At 35.6% G+C, this 20,793-nt stretch overlaps 1 protein-coding gene across 19 annotated transcripts in view; it reads right to left on the minus strand.

Moving 5' to 3' along the window:
- LOC147871873 (GATOR complex protein Iml1-like) overlaps positions 1-18,474 on the minus strand; it is a 45,174-nt gene extending 26,700 nt beyond the window's left edge. For 16 of the 19 annotated variants that reach the window (XM_087359935.1, XM_087359932.1, XM_087359933.1 and 13 more), the window contains exons 1-15: positions 18,335-18,474; positions 18,149-18,244; positions 17,358-17,482; positions 16,784-16,928; positions 15,753-15,923; positions 14,059-14,183; positions 12,840-13,027; positions 12,403-12,599; positions 12,074-12,141; positions 11,017-11,235; positions 9,674-9,915; positions 8,136-8,360; positions 7,312-7,485; positions 6,706-6,843; positions 2,957-3,011 (exon numbers count right to left, since the gene is read on the minus strand). In XM_087359935.1, coding sequence (XP_087216061.1) covers positions 2,957-3,011; positions 6,706-6,843; positions 7,312-7,485; positions 8,136-8,360; positions 9,674-9,915; positions 11,017-11,235; positions 12,074-12,141; positions 12,403-12,599; positions 12,840-12,852 — 1,331 coding nt within the window. In that variant the 5' untranslated portion in view covers positions 12,853-13,027; positions 14,059-14,183; positions 15,753-15,923; ... (2 more) ...; positions 18,149-18,244; positions 18,335-18,474. Of the gene's footprint in view, positions 1-2,956; positions 3,012-6,705; positions 6,844-7,311; positions 7,486-8,135; positions 8,361-9,673; positions 9,916-11,016; positions 11,236-12,073; positions 12,142-12,402; positions 12,600-12,839; positions 13,028-14,058; positions 14,184-15,734; positions 15,924-16,783; positions 16,929-17,357; positions 17,483-18,148; positions 18,314-18,334 lie in introns of those variants that run through there. The other 3 variants (XM_087359926.1, XM_087359928.1, XM_087359930.1) reach the window with 3 other exon arrangements.
- Positions 18,475-20,793: the final 2,319 nt, after the last annotated feature.

Consider the following 20,793-nt stretch of genomic DNA (forward strand, 5'->3'; position numbering starts at 1 on the left):
ATATTTTGACAATGTAAAAACAATTTATAACACTTGTTTTCTCTGTTGTTATGTATTACTTAGGGCAAAGAACAAATTATGTTTCATAACACAGTATATATACCAACATTTTGAACATCCTTTCACCTTACATTACTTATTTAGAAAAATAATGAGGTTTCCTGTTTCACATATACATGTACATCCATGCATTTATCTCCCACTAAAAACTTTTGAAACAAATATCCAGTCTCCACTGATTTTAGTCATGCCAGTAGAGGTTTCTATACATTCATAATTTTTAATTCTGTATTATCAAAACTACTAGAGCAGCAACTGTGCTAAGTTCCAAGATGGGGGTAATACTTGTGTCATTCAATGCATACCCTAATATTTTGTAGAGTACTAGATCTTTGATGAATATGCAACTTTTGCTCTAGCAATTTTTTAGTAAAATACAAAACAATGTAGAAATCCCTGGGCATATGAAATTAGGCATGGCATGAGATCATAAACACACCTACAGATTCCACATGGAATATATATGTTGTCCCCAAAGCTATGAACATGACAATTATCATTCTACAATTTCAGATTAAAATACAGGTCTTTCAGGTACTCAGTTGGAACTGCAATGGTGCAAAATATTTGTACTAATGTAACAAAGTGCTGTGTAATTATTAATTTATGTTCTCTCAGTTCTGATGGCATCACCTAGCAAATGAAAGTATTTTACGGCATGTATACAATATAGTTATTTTCCTAATTTTCTTTCGGCTTACATACAGTAGTAAGATAAATCAATATCTTATCACAAGAATTAACAAGAAATTCTGAAATGCATGACACCAGAAATGCCTGCTGGTTATTCAGTAGAACAGAAGGTAAAAAGCACCCTTGAAATGCAGATGTAAGGAAGAAAATTAAATTCTGATTTATACTCTACTTCTGGAAATGTTTACATATGCATGTAAAAATGTCAACAAAAGTTAACATGTTTCTGATTCACTTTCTTATACTTAAAATGTCATCATTTTTACATTCACTAAACTTAATTTTCACTCAGAGATTCCTTAAGTAATGTGTCTACTTTATATACATATATATAGCTATTCACATGCACTCACACACACGTGCGCACACACATGCACACACCTTCTCTTACCAACACACACAGTATACTCCCAATTATTAATAAAGAAATTATTTTATTTATAAACAAGATAATTCTGGACTATTCACAATTTAAATTATTCATGCTGCTTCTCTCTCCAATTAGCACAAATAATATTGAGAAAACTGTAATGGCTCATGAACATACTCTACAGAAATCAGTTCTTCCTGTAAGATAAAAAAATGCATTGTTATATTTCAGATAACTAAACATGTATGTGCACACATGAGCGCACATGCACACACACTCTCTCTCTCTCACTTCTTCATGATCTAAAATTGTTCCTGCAGCAGACTGCATGTAGGCCAACTGCTTCAGGAAGAAATCTGAGTTGAACAACAACACAATTCATGAATTCTTCTTCCCTGTACCATTTTTTATATGCATCATGCACAAAGAATTAAAAGCATTTAAAAACAGAAGGCAAAAAATATATATATTATAGGACAGCTTATATTTCAAACCTTCTGGGTCACGAACACCTTCCCACTAAAGTGTTAATTTTATAATGCATACCAGATGTCAGGACTCCAGAAATATAAAATCTTCTTAAAACAGAATCCCAAAAGACCTGAATACTGTCTGGTTTCTGTTGAATACACTTACTTCAGATAAAATATTGTATAATATACTAATAATCCAAAATACATGAAAAAAATCCATAATGTGTGTAATGTGTATTGTGAAGTTTCCAGTTTTATTTCTTTTTTTCGTTTCTCCTTAATTTTCTTTCATTTTTACTTCTGCCATATAAATATATTTTATACACTTCTTTCCCATGTGTGACTAACAAATCCTGTATTTTACATTTGTGTTTACTCTATATTCTTGGAACAAGAAAAAATCTCTGACAAAAAGTAGGTTTCCATTTAACTCCGATCCATTTAAATTAAAACTAAATATGTACTCACCACCGGTTGACAACATAGCATGGGTAAGCATATTTCTGGAGCCTTGCCAATTGCCAGCCCAGCAATATGGATAGAACACCAACTCACTTATGCTTGTCTTTTAAAGCTGCTTATTATGATACTTAGGTGAGAGAATGAATGCTTGTTACTGAACGGATGTGACAATCCTTCTCATAATCACAGAACCAAGAGTGTTTTTAAAAAAAATATATATATAAATAATTGGGTTTCAAAAACTTTAATCAGCACACCTCTTTATAAAAGTTTTGTTCAGCAATTACGCTGCAAATCAATACAACTGAAAGCATAGAGAAAATATGTAATGAAATATGTACTATTCTAGACCACTTGGAGTAGAGCGAGCAAAACTATATTTTATGTAATACCACACTGGATGTTAATTGCACAAGAGTTGGTGTACTCACTAAATTGAGTACTTAGCTTTATGTCCACTGGCCTGATTTCCGTTGTTGGTCTATGGTTAGCCATGGCTGCGTTGTCTGTGCCTGTGAACTTCAATGGTTTTGTAAAGTGCAACCTGTTATGCTTTATAATAAACCATTGTTTTATGAATTGTTTGATTTAATATGAATTAATCTGTTTGCCACTGATGATGACCTATCGAGGTCAAAACGCGTTTGGCACTAAGTGTTTTTTCAAGTGTAAACAGTTTTGTTTGAATGCATGATTTTATATATCAATACACTGCACGGTATGCAGGTTTCAAGATTAACAGTAACAAGCTTCATATGTGGATAGGAGTAGTTTAAAACCCAAACAACAAGCAACTTCACTGATAAAAAATTTATAAATTAATGAGAACTTTTTCATGTTTTGAATATTACTCTGGTGGATCGTGACCCACAGTTTGAAAGGTGCTGATCTACTCTACCTCCTACTACAGCAGATTTTGAAATACATTTCCAAACCTATGATAACTTTGCTGACTGATTGATTGCACACGATCACACGTCCCACAGACAGACATGAAAAGGAAAACAAAAATTACACTCATTAGCCTCAAAAGCTAGCACATAATTACAATAACATAAAATTAACATAATGTATGCCTTCTGCACATATGGATATAAATAACATAAACACAACAGGCTATGACAAGTTGATGATTATCTTCTGCTACACAACACCCAGTCAATTAAAAGTTAAGTATCACTGATATATTTCACATTCTAAATAGTCCATACTCCTCCCACAAGATCTCCATATAGATATGAAACATGCACACAAACATGTTTTGGATAAAAATTAAAAACTAACTAGCAGAGAATGCATTACTCTTTCAAACATCATATATCATATATCATCAATTAATTTCACAACTGACTGACACACTATGTATGAAATTTTTGTACTATTATAAATGAAGTCAAACACTACTGTCACTTACAGTGTAGATCCAAAACGAATAATAGAATGATTCAGAAAAGATAATAAAAACAGGTGGAACAAAGATGAATAATCTGAGGACAAAATAAAAATCTAATATAATGAGGAAGCCAAGTATTTGGAAATAAAGCAAGTAGGGTCCAGCATCATTCAAGGTAGGTAAGGTCTCTTACTGAAGAGAATGACAGTGAATTATAAGTACTTAAACACATCAATTTTAAAACCAATAGAACACTCACATGAATGTAAATAATGAAATACTTAAAACAAGTACGTTTATATCACAAGAGAGATTTTGCAGGATTAAAGACAAGTACAATTCACAGACACTGGTAAAATAATGTCCAAAAGCACATATTAAAAATTATGCAAACTAATGTTCAAACCTAGGAAGACATGGGTATAGGGTAAGACACAAGAAATTAATGTAAGGGGCAAAAGTATGATAACTTATTGAATATACATGGACGGAAATAATAGACATACAGGATAAACTCAAGTCAGATAATAAGTTCAAGAGATTACTGCATACATGGACGGAAATAATAGAAGAATGCACATAGAATAAGAGCAGACAGCACAGAATTATAAATCTGTAGAGTGACAAGTTCCAGAAAGACCAACATGCTACAAAGATAATATTTAAGCTAGTGCAGGCATTAAGACTCCAAAGAAATTTCATTTGAGAGCATATTACTTACTACTTGAAGCACATGAACACTGCAATCTGGTGATATTTCAAGTTCTCATGGCGACAAGTATGAAGAAGACAGTCATCTGGGATGCTGCACCTTGTAGTCTGGTAGAAACTGACCAGTGTTTCAGAGGTGTTCACTGCTTCCACATCAAGGTGATAAGGATGATAACTCATCACCACAATGACAGGGGCAGTAAGCACCTCTGAAATGTCAAGTCAATTTCTCCAAGACTATAAGGTGCAGCATCCCAGAAGGCAGCCAAACTTCAAATAAACATGCAGTCAATACAATACAAAGGAACCTGCAGTAAATACGTGAACTACACTGGTAAAGGCATCACCATGAAGGAAGGACCCCTAAGAATTCTCACATAGTTGCATGATTCATAGGAGAGTCTCCACACAGGGTGTCCCACCCAATTACTTAAATGCACAGAAACTTACAGAAGTCTTCAAATAAAGTGCCCATTATTAATACACAATATCCAATTTAACCAGTGTGTGGATAAATTTTAAAACTGCATAATGAGCAGCTTAAAAATCTGTACTCCTCCCCCAATATTGTCAGGGTGATTAAGTCAAGAAGAATGAGATGGGCAGGGCATGTAGCACGCATGGATGGGACAAGAGGTGTGCACCGGGTATTGGTTGGGAAGCCTGAGGGGAAGAGACCGCTGGGGAGACCTAGACGTAGATGGGAGGATAATGTCAGGCGGGATCTATGGGAGATAAGAGTTGAAGGAGACTGGATTTTGTTAGCCCAGGACAGGGTCTGGTGGAGGGCTTTGGTTAATTCGGTGATGAACCTTCGGGTTCGGTAAGCCATCTAGTTAGTTAGTTAGTGGATAAATTTTACTAAACACCAAAACATCAAATCTCATAAAACTCTATTCATCTACTCTGGTGTTATTACATGTGGATGGACACACACAAAAAGAAACATTTTGAAAGTCAATCCAAGCTCATACAAGGTAAGCCACAAGAGATTTTTCTTTCTTAAAGGAGAACAGTGTTGTTAAAAAGACAGGGAAACAATTTAGCAAAGAAAGTTAAATACATTTTAGCACACCATATTAGAGAGTAAATTATGATCAATATCATGCTATCAAACATAAAGGCTACTTTAGTTTAATCTGACATTACATCACACATTATTGGGATACAACAAGAATAAATGGTATATGAATTTACCACTGTTCTTTCCAATATTTTCTTGTAACACTTGAATAAAATTAGAAATTTGAATGACATGACTTCCAACATTACAGTGGCTTTTGGACTCATTCAAAAATGCAATGTGAATACACCAGCACTGAGTTGTATATTCTCATAACATAGCAGATAAAAGCTGCATGTTCTGACAGTAGTTAAAATATGTGTATTATGAAATTTGTTAGTATAATCCAAACTATATACTCACCATGATGCAAGTTACAATGTTCCATTTGTGAAGAATGCTTATACACAAGACATGTAAGGGGGAGGGGGGAACATTATAATAAAAGTAATCACTTTTATGTACTTTAAAAATTACCTCACAAATGTACTGCAGTGTATCAGACTAAAATTTGTGAATTTCCTGCGTTTATGTGAAAGTCAATGTAGTGATGTCCAACAGAAACACATACCACAACATTAATTTAACAACACCATTACATGAATGTCCTCAAGGATTATGACACTGATAATGTACAGAAGTGCAATGGTGTACTTTAATTTTCAGCACACATATTTGATAAATGCATTTTTTGCAATTCTGAATACTACATTGGCCTTGATGTTTGTTAAATGCAAATAGAAATTTATTGTTGCAGAGCTACTCACATTACAAATATTACACTGTATAGTCATTATGTTCCTTGTATTTTTAAATACATATATGAGGAAAAGTATTTTCAAGCAAAATATGTAATGCATAATAAGACGTTACATACATAATGTTCTACTTATTTATGATCTGCTATTTTTGAGGGAAGTTATGGATTCATTTGAATTTTATGTAATGTATGCTTCTGATACTATACTGGACAAACACATATACAAATTATTTGTTTAACATCCTTTAGTACAGAAACTGTTAAGTAGTTTCAGGGATAATCAAACAAGCCTCTGCTCTTTGTTCAAAGAACACATACCAAACATGACAAAATTTTTAAAAATTCCATCTTTAGAATATTATTTTAATTTTCTAGCCTCTTCTGACCATGCAAGGTTGAAAAAATACATTTCTGCTACATAAGTACCAGTTGAGCAAAATTTCACACCTCAGCATGTATTGTAATTTTAACCATGTCAGAGGTAAGAGACAGAGTTGGCATTCAGAAAATCTCCACTAGATCCATAAAATAATTTGGGAAACAGTCAATATATTATCCTTAGACCATCAGGTCCCCATGTATAATCATGTCAGTATTAAATCTAGATCACTAGATAAAAAAATTAGAAGAGTTGTTTGAATGTGCACTTGAAAAAAATGTGATGACAAATACTAATTGAAATACAGTAGTATAAATTATATGCTCTATTATTAAACTCACCTGTAGTGAGAGCAGGAGTCCATTCTTGCTCACCAGTAGCTCCCCAGAGTAAAGTCAAACTCTTATTAGTTTGAATAATATTATCACCAGATATTGATGGAACAACACCTGGACGCCCTGAGGATCGATTCTTGGAATCTGAAATACAAGTTAATAAAACATGACATTGTTGTAGTGTAATAACAAACCCTGCAAGATAATTCTTCGTTAATTAAATATAGCAAAATCTGTCTCATATGAAATCTACCAAAATTAAAAAAAGATTTCAGCTTTAGCCATTTGCTACCCTGATTTAAGATATCAACTTGGCAATGTCTGTGTATATTCCAGTATAAAGAGATCTTGGCCCAGAGACTGGCTATCCTGATTGAAGTTTTTGTAGCTTTATTCAATCTGTCAAGGCAAATGCCAAGATAATACCCCAAATTAGATCAAGGCTGCTTCCTTCCATGTCCTTTCCTATTCATTATTCACTATCATTCAACACTACATAGTCCGAGATGCTGAAAGTGTCATTAAAAATTATACACAGACAAATATAAAGAGAATTAATTGGTATTTCTATTTAGACAGCTATAGGGGTAGTAGAAGGCATGTAATACTTACTGTCATGAAATGTAATCTGAGAGCCTGATCTTGGTAGTGAACCGACTGGGGTAGAGTTTTCATTGCCTGGAGATGTACTATATGCAGATCCAGCCTCATATACATGTTGGTCTGGGTTTGAAACAGCTGGAATAGCCTGGTAGTGATGCTGTTGGATAAGCACCCCAGTAGGTCCTACAATAAAATGAATACTCCATATAATGGATCTCTGACCACCCAAATACATGTGATGCAAATACTAATTAAAATATCTCTCTATACAAGAAAAACATAACCATAATATGTGAGATGTGATAATACAAAGTGTCTCCAAGTACGCAGTTCTGTCAACAACAGTACAAAATAAAGCCCATCTTTGGTCATAAATATACTTATAAACTTCTAACACACTCTCTTGTGTGTCACAAGTTACAAATATGCCATGCCAATGATGTGGATGTTTGAGGTTGTAACAGACATCTTTGAGATGAAAAAAGTTAAGTAGATCACAAATGGTCCTTGTCATAATTGAACTGACAAATAAGATCATGCATACACATAAATAACACTGCTCCTTCAATAGGTATTAAAACAAATTCTCTGCATTATCCAAATACATATTCTGGCAGTCACTTAGCAAAGCATGCATATCATAAACATATATTCAGAAAAATACTAAAAGATCCATTTCAGTACAATTCACCTTTCTACAAAGTTCCCACAACTAATGAGTTTCCCGAAGAAAATTCTATACATGTTTGATTTTGCTACCTACAGACACACACACACACACACACACATTACTACAAAGAGAACAATCGAGAACACTGAGCAATAATTGTTACCTTTGGGAAAGATATGAGTCCAACGTCGCCTGTTGGATGTGAGCTTAATGGTGACATGAGATGGATCGAAAGGGTTGATAAGAGGCCGCCCAGGCCGCAGAATATCGGTCTGGGACTGCAACGGGTTATTTGGAGATCCAGCACTTCCAACAACTGGGCGATACGGAGGGGACATTTCTGCTTCTGGAGCTTCAGTTTGGACACCAAATGCCCTATGCTTTACAGCTAAGGAGAAAAGAGTATAAACTGATGCTGACAAAAACTACCTTTACAAGGATATCTAACCTACACATTAAGGACTTTTAGATGACATGCACTCACTTATCAAACAGAATAAGTAACTCAAAATGTAATATAAAAATTATATATAACAAGGTGTCTCTCACATAATACAAAAAACATATGAATCTATAACATTGAGAAATATAAAGACTGAAAGAACAACATATTCATTCCTTGTGCTGGAACCAACTTATCAAATACATAAGAAGATGTAATAAAGATAATGGCTGTCTTCTGGGTTGTAGCACCATGTAGCATGGTACAAGTGAACCAGACTACATGGCACACTGATAAACTCAATTATTATTATGTAATAAAGATGTAACTCCACATTGAAAATTATACCCTTAAACGTTATGAATATGACATAGCAGATCAATTTTATGAAGTTACTAATACTGGACAGTTACTTGCTCTTAACACTCTGTGCACTATCAAAGAGCCTCCTAACTCTTGGACAATGAAAGGACAACGAATTACCCCTTAAGTCTGTCTACCTTTGGAAAACCACCCACCTGTAAAAGAAACGTGTTTAAATATTTAAACATCTAAGCTCTAAATCAGAATAGGCAGACACAATTTAAGAATGTATGCAACATAATCCATTCACCAAAAATTTAAAAATCTGTTACAAACAACTTACCTTTTAGGTGTTGTAAGACCTTTGATACAACATCGATTCACATGTAATTTTAAAGCACAATATTCTACATATTCAGGATCAGTCAAAACAATCTTTAGTAATAATTTAAATAATCCCATGGGAAACAATTTGATGGTTTTTGTCTTTGTTATCAGTTCTAAAAAAGCAAAACTTTTATTCTGAATTCCATGTAAAATTTTGTTTTTAAGGAGGAAGACTTTCATGGTTAGAAGCTGACTAATTTTCTTCATTTATCAAGCTTCAAAAAAGCTAACAGAACTTACTTTTACAAAAATTCAAGTATAACAAGAAATACTGAGGATTATGCCAATACTGAAATAAATATATATATATCGATGGGATAGCACAAGATTATAATTGTTGTTAATCAAAGTGACTAAATTATCTTACTGTAATGAGAGAAAAATATAAAAAGGTATCACAAATGCTTATTATTAATCTTACTTGTAGAAAGACAACTAGGCCAATGAAAAGTAAGTCTACAATATTTTAACAATGCCTAACATTAAACTTTATTTTACAACTTTCATAAAACGGCATCTTCAGTACCAGATGGTAACCATAGTCAGAGGGATTTTATAGGAGTACTCACATCCAACTGAAACAGACTGATGTGGTGAGATGTTACTGGAATGATGCTGAAGAATAGAAATGGCTGCTGAGCGAGGTGCAGAGGTGCCAGCAGTCGAGCCATCACTTAGGGAATGGTGAATGTCTGGATCAGACATTTTCCTCTTGAGAAATTTTTGTCCACTCCCACTCTGTGAATCCAACACTGAAACACTAGTTTTCTTGTGTCGGCTACTATTCACACGCTGCAAGCTACGGGATAACCTGCAATTCAATACTTTCTTTTACCCAATAACAGAAATTAAAAGGAGTTAAGTTTTGCTCTGTCACCCTCAGTGGACTAGTGGTTAGTGTACTCACCACTGTACCCAAAGTACGCAGGTTCAAACCTGGCCGAGGATGATGAATTTTTAAGAGTGATTAAAATCCGTAGCACTACTTATTTTGGAGGGGAAAGTAAAGTGGTGGTCCCATGTTGTAGATTTATGGCATGTAAAAGAAACTTACGAGCATGAACGAGATGTTTCATAAGCAAAATTCATTGGCCATTTCTCACACGTCTCCCCTGATTCTCTACTAGATGGCTCTAGCAGACAAATCCGGAATGAGTGGAAATTGTGCAGTGTCAATAGGCTGGTCACTCACTACTCACAAACGCACACTTCAAAGACTAGGAAACCTCCTACCTGGGAGGAGACCAAGGCTCAGACTCGGGCTGCAGTGCCATTGGATGGATGGAAAAGTTTTCCTCTGGCCCATTTTTGCCTAGCAGGCTACCAAAGAATTTCCAGACTCTTTTGTAATAATAACTACAAAATGAGACCTCTGCCAAATAGAAAGGGTTTAAAACCAAATCTTTCTAAGGTTATACCATCTCTTAAAATCAGTGATTCCTTGTATAAAGAAATGTGGCAGGACTCATAATTCCTAAATTTCTTCAGAGTACAAGCATAGTTCTTTTCAAGAAACCCTGCTAGCCTAAACATTTCCTGTCTTTCATGGAACTCACCACTGGACTTTATCCTGAAAAAGACAAGTTCAGCCCACAAAATCACAAACCATTTCCCTTATGATTGATATTACTTCTTCCTACATTTGCTAAGGTCTTAAAACTAAACTACATAATAAATGTAGTCTATCTTCTGTGCACCATACATTACATTACAATCCACAATTATATTTACTCCAAATCCTTCCAATTTTCTTAATGACATTCATTTAATATTATCCCCTTTCTTCATCTCAAAAGTGGCTACTTTTAAAGAGGTTCTGCCAGCAAAAGTTGGCACAATTTCTTATTTTGACAAGTAAACTAAATTTTTACTTGATCATTAAAGATTTCTTATGATAAAAAATCTTAATTACCTCGTTGTATGGATGGGAGGCAACTGGAACACTTGAGCATCATAAGCATCATAATCAAAGAGTGAATTAGGCATACACTCATCTTCTTGGATCAATTTTGATTTTGATGCTTGCAAAGGGCAGCCATTAGATGCAGGTGATGGTTTTGTTCTCTTTGGTGGCAGTTTGATTCTTGGAATAAAGGTAGAATATGCCACTTTTTTGTTTGTCGAATAGAAGCTGTAATCAGATAAAAAGTTGTTATTATTATATACTAAAAATCTGAAGTCACTACCATTTTATTTTCAAACTTCACTGTAGTGCACATTTGTATAGGACATTTACAAAGTCCATTTCACATTTCAAATCTTTATTTTCTGCTTCTGCAGTGCAGCTTGCAGTTCAAATTTAAACCAAAAATTATTTTCTGTTTCTGAATAATTCTTAAGTTATAAAGAATGTTGTTTCAACTACATACCAACAAATAAGATGGAAACCTGTCTTAAGTTTAAGTAGGAAGCATTTATGGCCCATCTGAAGGTATTAATTAACCAGATAGTCAATCAGTGAATAAGGAGAAACAGAAAAAAGCTCAACCAGATCAGCTGATAACATGGCAAGATTCAAACTCGGTTTCTCGCAAACACAAGGCTACAGAATCATCATTACACACACCTGCTCGGTCCTCCATGTTTTAAATGTTGGTATGGTACAAATTTAAATACTTCTTCTGCAAACTAATTATGATCATTATATAGGAGAGAAGGTATGATTAAACCACCTCTGAATAGGGTGCCAGTAAACAATGCAATAAATACTTAAGTACAAACCAATATACAAGTTTCACTTCCCAATGCTTATAGCCAATGTAACCGACCACCAAATCACTCCATATTATGCACAGTCAAACAATTACTCACTAGTTGGTCATTCTGGTTTTTATATCTCAATATTAATCACATAATACTGTTTAGGACAGAATGGCCCTAAAGGTACATAACTTTAAGCCGATGATGCTGCTGCTTAGAACTAAAAAACTATTTACAAAGAAAAACTTGTGTTACTATTTTTCAACAACCTTAAATTGATCCAATGAGGCATACTATAGTCATCTGCTGCACTGAAGGAGGTATCTTTATTATGGAACTGTGAAACAAATAAACAAAACAGTAATTAAAACACTGTCTTCAACTGATATCTGTATATAAACAATATTCAAAGGAACAACATCTAGGACAAAACTTATAGCAGAAACAATCTCAACAGTGTTTGAGAATATCACTGACAATATTTTAGTGAGGCTCTATAGCCTATGGTTAATTCAGAACAAGCTAAACTGGCCTGAAGTTAAAATAATTTTCTACACTGCATTAATAATATATACAATACACTTTTCAGTCAACATACTTTCAGAAGTGGGACAGCATGAAGTGGCTGCTCTCCAACACACACAAGGTCACTTCCAACACCGTTATCAATGATGCGCTGCTCTGTGACATTAGTTAACTCCCGGTCCACTTCAAATACTCCAACTCCTGGTGTTATTACTACTGACAACTGTCCAGTTCGATCAAAACTGCGATCTAAGTAGTGTTTTTCAAAAACTGTGTACATAAATAAATTTGTACATACAATTCAGATTCATTATAGAGGTAAAATAGCATGACAATGTCAGAGTTCATCAGAATCCATTTAGTTATGGTGGCTTATATGTTCTATGCACAAACTGCATAATGGGAAAGATGTGGGTGTGTGTTTGTCCATCCAGCTGTTTTTTGTTACTGAAAATATTAAAATAGTAAAAAATAGGTTTTCATAATTCAGTTAAAATAGCAAATACCAACCATTGAGAGACATGTTCAAGACTTCAAGAAAATTTCCTTGTGCCGCTGTAGAGTTGACAGCTTTTGGAATCTGAACCCCAGGTCTTTTGTGATATTCAAGCACTATCTTCTGATAATCAGTGAAAAGTCGGCGTAACTGTACCAATGTGTTTGTCCAGTCGTCATACCTCTCATTCTGAACTGCAACTCTGGAAATGTCAAGAATGTGCAATTACTTGTGTTTAGATGAAACTGAAATTAATACAGTGAAACCTCGATGCATCGTTTTCGGCGGGGGTGGGAAATAAAAACGATGAATGCGGGAAAGCATTAAACATTTAAAAAAAAACAATGTTTCTCTTTCAAAGTTACTTCTTTTTACCAAAAAAGTCTTTAATGGACAACTGGTTTGTCGAAACTTTACGTTTTAGACCAAACCGAGCACTTTCCACGTTCAAAATGTTTTCCTCGTCACGTTCAGTAATATTATGCGCATAAAAGAACGACTTCACTTTTGCCAATGCTTCGGCAAAACTCGGCACAGCTTCGGGCTCGCATTCGTCGTCTTCCTCACCACTCCCACCCCCTTCGCGGACAATAACAGCAGAATGGAAGTACTATTACTGCCGAACACAACGAAACGTAGCTGTAGAAGAGACACTGAACCGCTGGAAACGAGATGAACCAGAAGAATGAAAAGTGTCGCCCGCCTTTCCTTTGTACTTGTAATAAAAGCATTTGTGAAGAAATTCACACTGCACATGCCATCTGGCATCCCTGGAACGAAATATGAGTGCACCCTAATTTAACTCGTAAAATTTCTGACAATGAGCACCCCTCATTCCAAAAGAATCTGTGCTGGTTGGGCGACATAACAGGTTACCGCTACTGTGTATTCCAAAAACATTGTGCGTCTTTCGGAATTAAATTCTAAAAATATCGCGTAAATTTCGTTATAATTTCTCAGAAACGATCATTGCGGGCCGGAACTAAGATTTTTGAACGATCGATGCGATAAAACGATAGTTCGAGGAACGATAGAAGCGGGAAAATGTAACATTATTTTATATGGGATGTATTCGGGACCGAACAAAACAGACGATGCATCCGGGAAAACGATAGTTCCGGGAACGATGGATAGAGGTTTCACTGTATTTTATTAAATGACATGTTCTACATCATTTGGTTTAGTCCTAAGAAGGATCTATGGAATGTAAATAAACTCTACGCTCTAGCATACCTGAATACTGCACTTCCTTATCCAATTCACAAACACTCCAGGTGCCTCATTCTGTCTGGTTCTTCACATCTCCAACTCCAAAAAAGCTGCTTCCCCAGCACGAACACAACTGATCTTCTGAAACACTGATATTCAGACAAATTGGTCTGCCGTGTCTTCGTGTGACACCGTGATACCAGTTCACATGAAAGTTGCCACTCAGCACATCCACCGAAACTTGAAATGAATCTTGACGAAATTAAAAGTGAAACAGTTTCACATGTAAAAGTTGAAGGAGAAAAAAGAACAATAACTCATGAAGAGAATGTACTACTTCAACACTAATCAACTAGTTTAATACGAAACATTTAGTTGTGGAATTTGGTTTGCTTAATAATAAATTTTAATATCCCAACTAAAACACTACTAATCAACTATGTCATCTCAGCTACTGCTATGGAGATAATTAAGAACCAGAAGACATAAAGCAAACTTTACAATTGTTCTAAGCTTACTCATGAATCATATATAAAGATATTGCAGTACATAAACCAAACATGTAGTAATGAGCCCATAATTGTGTTTGGAAACTCGAAACTGTCTTTAGAATTAAATATGCAGTCATTACTGTGCAATATTTGCCTGCTTGAGTCAGAATCTCTCCGGACGCATCATTCCCAATCGTTGTAACACGTCTTTTGACACTACATAACTTCTGAGGGCACATCTGATTAACCGACTCAATGTGCCACTGTCTTCGAGAAAATATTAGTTAATCGGTCACAGGTATAAGGGCCCTGTGATCCCGTATCAATCTCTCCACATCCAAGCATGGCCACGTCAGCCCTGAAGATAGAGACAGCGTTTCTCTTAAAAATTGCAATCTACCTACAAGTCTACAGGTTGTCACAACATTGTGATATACACGTGATTCTAACTCTTGAACTAACTTACACTTTACTTACTTAATAATAAATGTTGTTATACATATGGATCACTGCAATTTCACACTTTCCACTTTGATATTTGGTTATGAAACTGTGTCTGTCAAGACAAATACAATAACCTCTTCAGAAGTTACTAAGTCAGGCTTACACATTTACCTACATGCTTTGCCTTGGATTTTTAACTTAGTTTAACAAAAATTGGAATAAAAAACCTATAATAATGTATGGAACACCAAACAGGCAGTTCACACTAAAAACTTCTCTTCCTCACAATGCAAATGCAAAATCAGCATCAGAATTTGTTTAACTTCTGCTTAAACAAAAATGCCCAATTATGTTACAGTTCTCAGAGCAAAGCAGTTCACATGCTCCTTGTGTCGTGATTAGTAAAATTGCTGTAATGTATTACATACTATATCAAAATATTACCCTTTTAGTCTACATCATATTAGTAAGTTCCAACCATAACTGTAATGCATTATTAATGCTGACACCTTTTCAATGCAGCCTCATTAAAATAACATCCTAATTTATTTCAGCATTCAAAATCGTGCAGAGGAGGCTAGGTGCGCCCCAGAGCCGGTCTGGACGCAGAGACTAGAGGAAAAATCCTCGGTCCCCGTCGGGGATCGAACCCCGATCGCCCAGCCTGCAGCTAGTCACTGTACTGACTGAGCTATCCCAGCTCACGATACTGCAAAGTCAAGTATCTTAAAAATAGCTAATTTTGTTAAGACCACAAAGCTCAACCTCATTGACACAACGCACAATGATGGATGGCACCATGAGGAGTGTAATCAGCGATGGTGCCCGTCACACCTCCACGACGAGTCGGGGTATTATCCACTGACACACATGGCAGAGGCACCTGTTCTTTGCATTGCGGGTGACGACGCTCTACAGTCTCGACATTTCATTGCCACTTTCCCAAATTTAATCCTGAAATAATGCACATACAAATCTGCACTACAGAACACTTTGGTGAAAATTTATCATACAACTCTGGAAAAGAAAACAAATTAGGAATGTTTCAAAATGAAGTTCAGAACCCGAATAACTTGACCTAAGAGAGATAAAGTGACGACTGAGAACAGAAAACTGCGTAATAAAGATTCAGAATTATTTATTTTCAACTGGTACTGGTACTGTTGCAGTGACTGAATAGAAATCTGATTGGTTGTTGGATGTAATAAATACTGACACTTCAAGATATGGCTCACTTCAGTTCAAAAGAATTGAGTGGATCAGAAGAAATCGGTAATTTTCATTCTGTACTTTTGTGCGCAAGACAAAATTCACAGTTAGCGGATTTACTTCCACGTACAATTGAACAGCACTCCACCAGTGTTAGAGCTGGATGTCAGAGGGTTTAACCGATTTCGGCACCAACCAGATTCCTCTGATTCAGACGAGTGCGTAACATTTTTTTTCCAACAGCTATAATGAAATGTCAATCAAGCCACTGCTGAAATTATAGTGATCCAGAAATCAATCTTTTAACATTCCTTTCATACATTTACAAATGATTTCTCTTTTTATTACTATTGGGTGGAGGGAGGGGGCAAAGAGACACAATTAAACAAGGATAAGACAAGAAAAGTTATGAAAAATGTACACAAAGTTTGCTTGGAAAACCTGAAGGTAATAACAGGACACTTATATCCACTCTTATGTCACAGAATTATTTATTTCATCTCACATACCCCATAATCTATGTCTTTCAATAGAAATGAGATACCGAGTCTGGCACCCATAAAATCGACCTTTTAAAGACAGTTTACAGAATTACTTTTGCATACCTGTACTTGTTTGAGGAGCAGACGGTCGTAATGTTGCCCATGGAATGCCGCTATCATGGATTCCGACCTTCCGGGGTTCACCGGTAGGAGATTCCTCCGACTTGGTGGGTCCACCTTCCTTTCCTACAGTCTCCACCCCAACCAGCTAGCAGAGCAGAAAAGTACACGCTAATGATGTTCCATACAGGGGTTTTTACAAGAAACCTTTAATGTTTTATCAAATGCTTTGTACTAATGCAGTCCTTGTTCTGTAACGACTGACTAAAGCCCAATGGTAACTACATGTACTATCTGCTTTAATATTAAGAAATTGCAGTTTGCTCACAGAGTGTATTTATAGGTTTCACATTATTTTAACAGTAAACAAGAGATTATTTCCTCCAAAAAGCATTGACTAACTAATTTGTAAACTTATTTTCCAGGTTATGTACATTCACATGTGAAACACGTCCTTGTAATTGTGTCGAAAGTACTGAGGTTCATGTATGTTGTATGAAATGACATGTTCTACATCATTTGGTTTAGTCGTAATAAGGATCTATGGAATGTAAATAAACTCTAATCCCTAACATACCTGAATACTGCACTTCCTTATCCAAGTCACAAACACTCCAGGTGCTTCGTTCTGTCTGGTTCTTCACAACTCCAACTCCAAAAAAGCTGCTTCCCCATCACGCACACAACTGATCTTCTGAAACACTGATATTCAGACAAATTGGTCTGCCATGTCTTCGTTGTTACCAGTCCACACACACTACAGATACAGTTCACATGAAATTTGCCACTAAGCACATCCCCTGATCTCAAACTCCTCTTTGAGACAGACAAGGCACTCACACTGAATCTATAACAGTACACCTCCTCGGAAAGCAAGGAGATCACACGAGGGCCTAAGGTCTTCCTTGTGGCATCGTGAGCCATGCTACAAACACCCGATACTTTGTCACTAGGAATCTAAAGTGTGTACCTGTTGGTGTGGTGACCACGTAAAATGTGCTAAAAATAAACACACCCTAGCCTAGGTTGGGAATTGCATTTTTTACTAACTTTTCACGTTATCATCATTATATTTTTATTGTATATAATGTATAGAAAATTATGCAGATAAAAGTGTATATATATATATATACACACACACACGTATTGAGCTTCACGTTGCCTGCATACAGACCAAATTTTGCCAAAGTTGCCCACACCCTGAAGAATGTTTGGCAAGTCTCGTGTAATACGTAGTTCCCTTTGTTGGTCTTCCATCATCAGGCCATCTAACCTCCCGTATTCCTTCAATGTCCAAACTATACTCCCCCACCTCAACTGCTAATGTATCCAGCGCCTCTGTTCTATGTGTTACAAAAACCCACTCACCTAATGTTGAGATTTCTTCATCTATCTCAGCATCCAACTCTGTATCAGATGCTTTGGTTCTGTCCTTATCTTTTAAAAAATTAACAGATTCACCCTCTGAAATGATACAGGATTTCGGTATGTAGTACATTTTCAATAAATAAATAAATATAAATAAATGAAAATCTGAAACGCAAGCACATATACCTATATTAATTCTAAATTTTAAAGTTGACGAAACATATCCGCCATGTTGTGACGTCACAGTCAACGCCCAGTGAACGCGAATGCATGATCGGCACACAATGGAATAAAATTTTCTAGGCTTTGAAGACTTTCGATTTGTTTGCTACAGTCCTGCAAAAGAAGAGAACACATTACATGATGGCCAGCGGCCATATTCCTGCGATTTGTGTGACAAGTCATTCATCGATCAGCATAACCTGAAGACCCATCAGCGTACGCACAGTGGTAAAAAGCTATATTCCTGTGATGTAACAAATCATTCAGTTTTCAGGGTAATCCACAGTGGATCATGTTAAAACCTCTATATAATATTAAAGAATAACTACAGAATAAACTTTATATACTATAATCAATAAACTGAATGTTTATTTAAATTCTCATTCATCAAAACCAAAAGCAGATAAAATATTTTCAGACACACTGTGACCAAGAGATGGACTTTCATCATCTGAGCTTGAACTGTCATTCAGTTCAAGAGGAGGTTCACCATCATCAGTCTCTTTGTCATTCCCATAGAAACTCTTGCAGTCATATCTTAACTCTACTGCAGCAGTGTTACATGAAGGATTTGGGTCACTAAAGTTGCCAATTATTTCATATGTTTTAGACACTTCAATTTCCTTTTTAAGAATTAATTCTTTTAGATCGGTAGATGTGTTATGTTCAGATATTTGTCCAACTTCTATAACAGCAAACTGTGAAGATCTACCCACTATTTTCAAACCGCTGTCAGCATGTGAAATCTGTCTGTTAGTTGGATCTAGAATTACATATTCAGAATCACGCCATGCAGTTACAGTGATCTCTTCTGTTTTGTCGATTCTGTCCATCATCTGAAGGCAGAGTGAAGGTGGGTTATCACTTGAGGTTGCATGCATTTTCACACAGTAACCAGGATCGGACACTTTACGTGGGGAATCATTCAATTTATCAACTGATTCTGCTTGAAGCTGAGTTAGACGGAGACATGCAGTTGGATCGCTACTAGTAACTGCACTCACCCTGATAATTTCTTCATCTGATAATCGTTGAGATCGTGGTTGCTCAACATTTTCCAGTGATAATCTAGCAATTTTTTTGTTAGAGATAATTGTCAAAGTAGCACCTCCCTGAACATCATGCAACATCTTCCTTGTGTTTCCTTGGACATTAGTTGATTTAACAGGTGACTCAGAATCAGTCTCTGGTGCAGACTCCTCAACGATTTCCAACATTTCAACGGAATGGGGGCCAAACTGTACCATTGTTTCTATGCTTCTGCTGGGGTAGACCACATGCTTAATGGGTTCCAAAGAAGAGACTACTGACTTTAAAATTCCCTTTACCTCCACTACTTGGCAAGGATCTGCCTCTTGTTCGGAGCCTACGTGCTCCACCTTGGCATTACTGGTCACAAGTGTGTTCGTTGACACTTGAGAGAAGAGTATACTGTCCTTTGCCAAGCAAAATGTATCCATTTCATCTGCATCTTGAGAAGAATGTGCAGGAGATTCTAATGTTTTCACAATATCCCCTTGGTTTCGATCTGCAATAACTTCAGTTTCAGTTGCTATGCTAATTTTATCTTTTTCTTCTCCTTTATTTATAATTATTCCATCTGTTTCAGGTAATTTCACTGTTCTTATTTCATCTTGTACTGCACTCACAAAATATCTATGCTGAGTATCGTCATAAATGACAATTTCCGGATACTGCCTTACTTCTGCTGGTGGTTCAGATTCCATTCGTTCCTCAGGTTTTTCTGGTGTGTTCCCTACAAGAGGTCTACTTGCTCCTTCACCCTGAATTTTTCTAACTTCATCTTCGTCTAATAAATCTTCAAATACAGGATTCAGATAGCCCATACATTCCTGTTCTACAGCATCATGTTCAATAAATTCTAACATAAACTAGAAACGTAGAGAAACAGGACATATTCATAAGCATAAAAATTCAAAATAGCATACACAATCTGCATAACACCTTTAATCTACCAAGATCCTAACGACGCATAATAAAACAGCAAGATTTTTGAAGTTACAGACCAAACTACTTGAGGTCTTAACAATGCTAGTACCTGGAAATGTCATTAAATTCAAGAAAGCTAGATGTTACATACCATAAGTTTATATTTCAACTTATATAATTTGTACATAAGCTCAAATTATCTCTATCAAAATATCTCTTATGACAAACATAGTTCATACAAAGCCCATGCAATGGATCCACACATGTAAATGAATTAATGCTCAATCATATCTTTGTTGTAGCAATTACTATACATTTAGTATTTACTGCCTTAAGATCACCTGGTATAGTAAAATTTCATAAATGTCTGACTGAATAAAGCTGTGCAAACAGTTTATCATTAATAGTTTTGATATTTTAATATTTTCCGTCAAATCACAATTTTAATAAGATAATAAAATATAAAATATTTA

This window comes from Zootermopsis nevadensis, unplaced genomic scaffold (assembly GCF_977971745.1).
Source record: "Zootermopsis nevadensis isolate Lab colony 2312 unplaced genomic scaffold, Znev_1.0 Znev_ptg000037l, whole genome shotgun sequence".
Taxonomy (NCBI): domain Eukaryota; kingdom Metazoa; phylum Arthropoda; class Insecta; order Blattodea; family Termopsidae; genus Zootermopsis; species Zootermopsis nevadensis.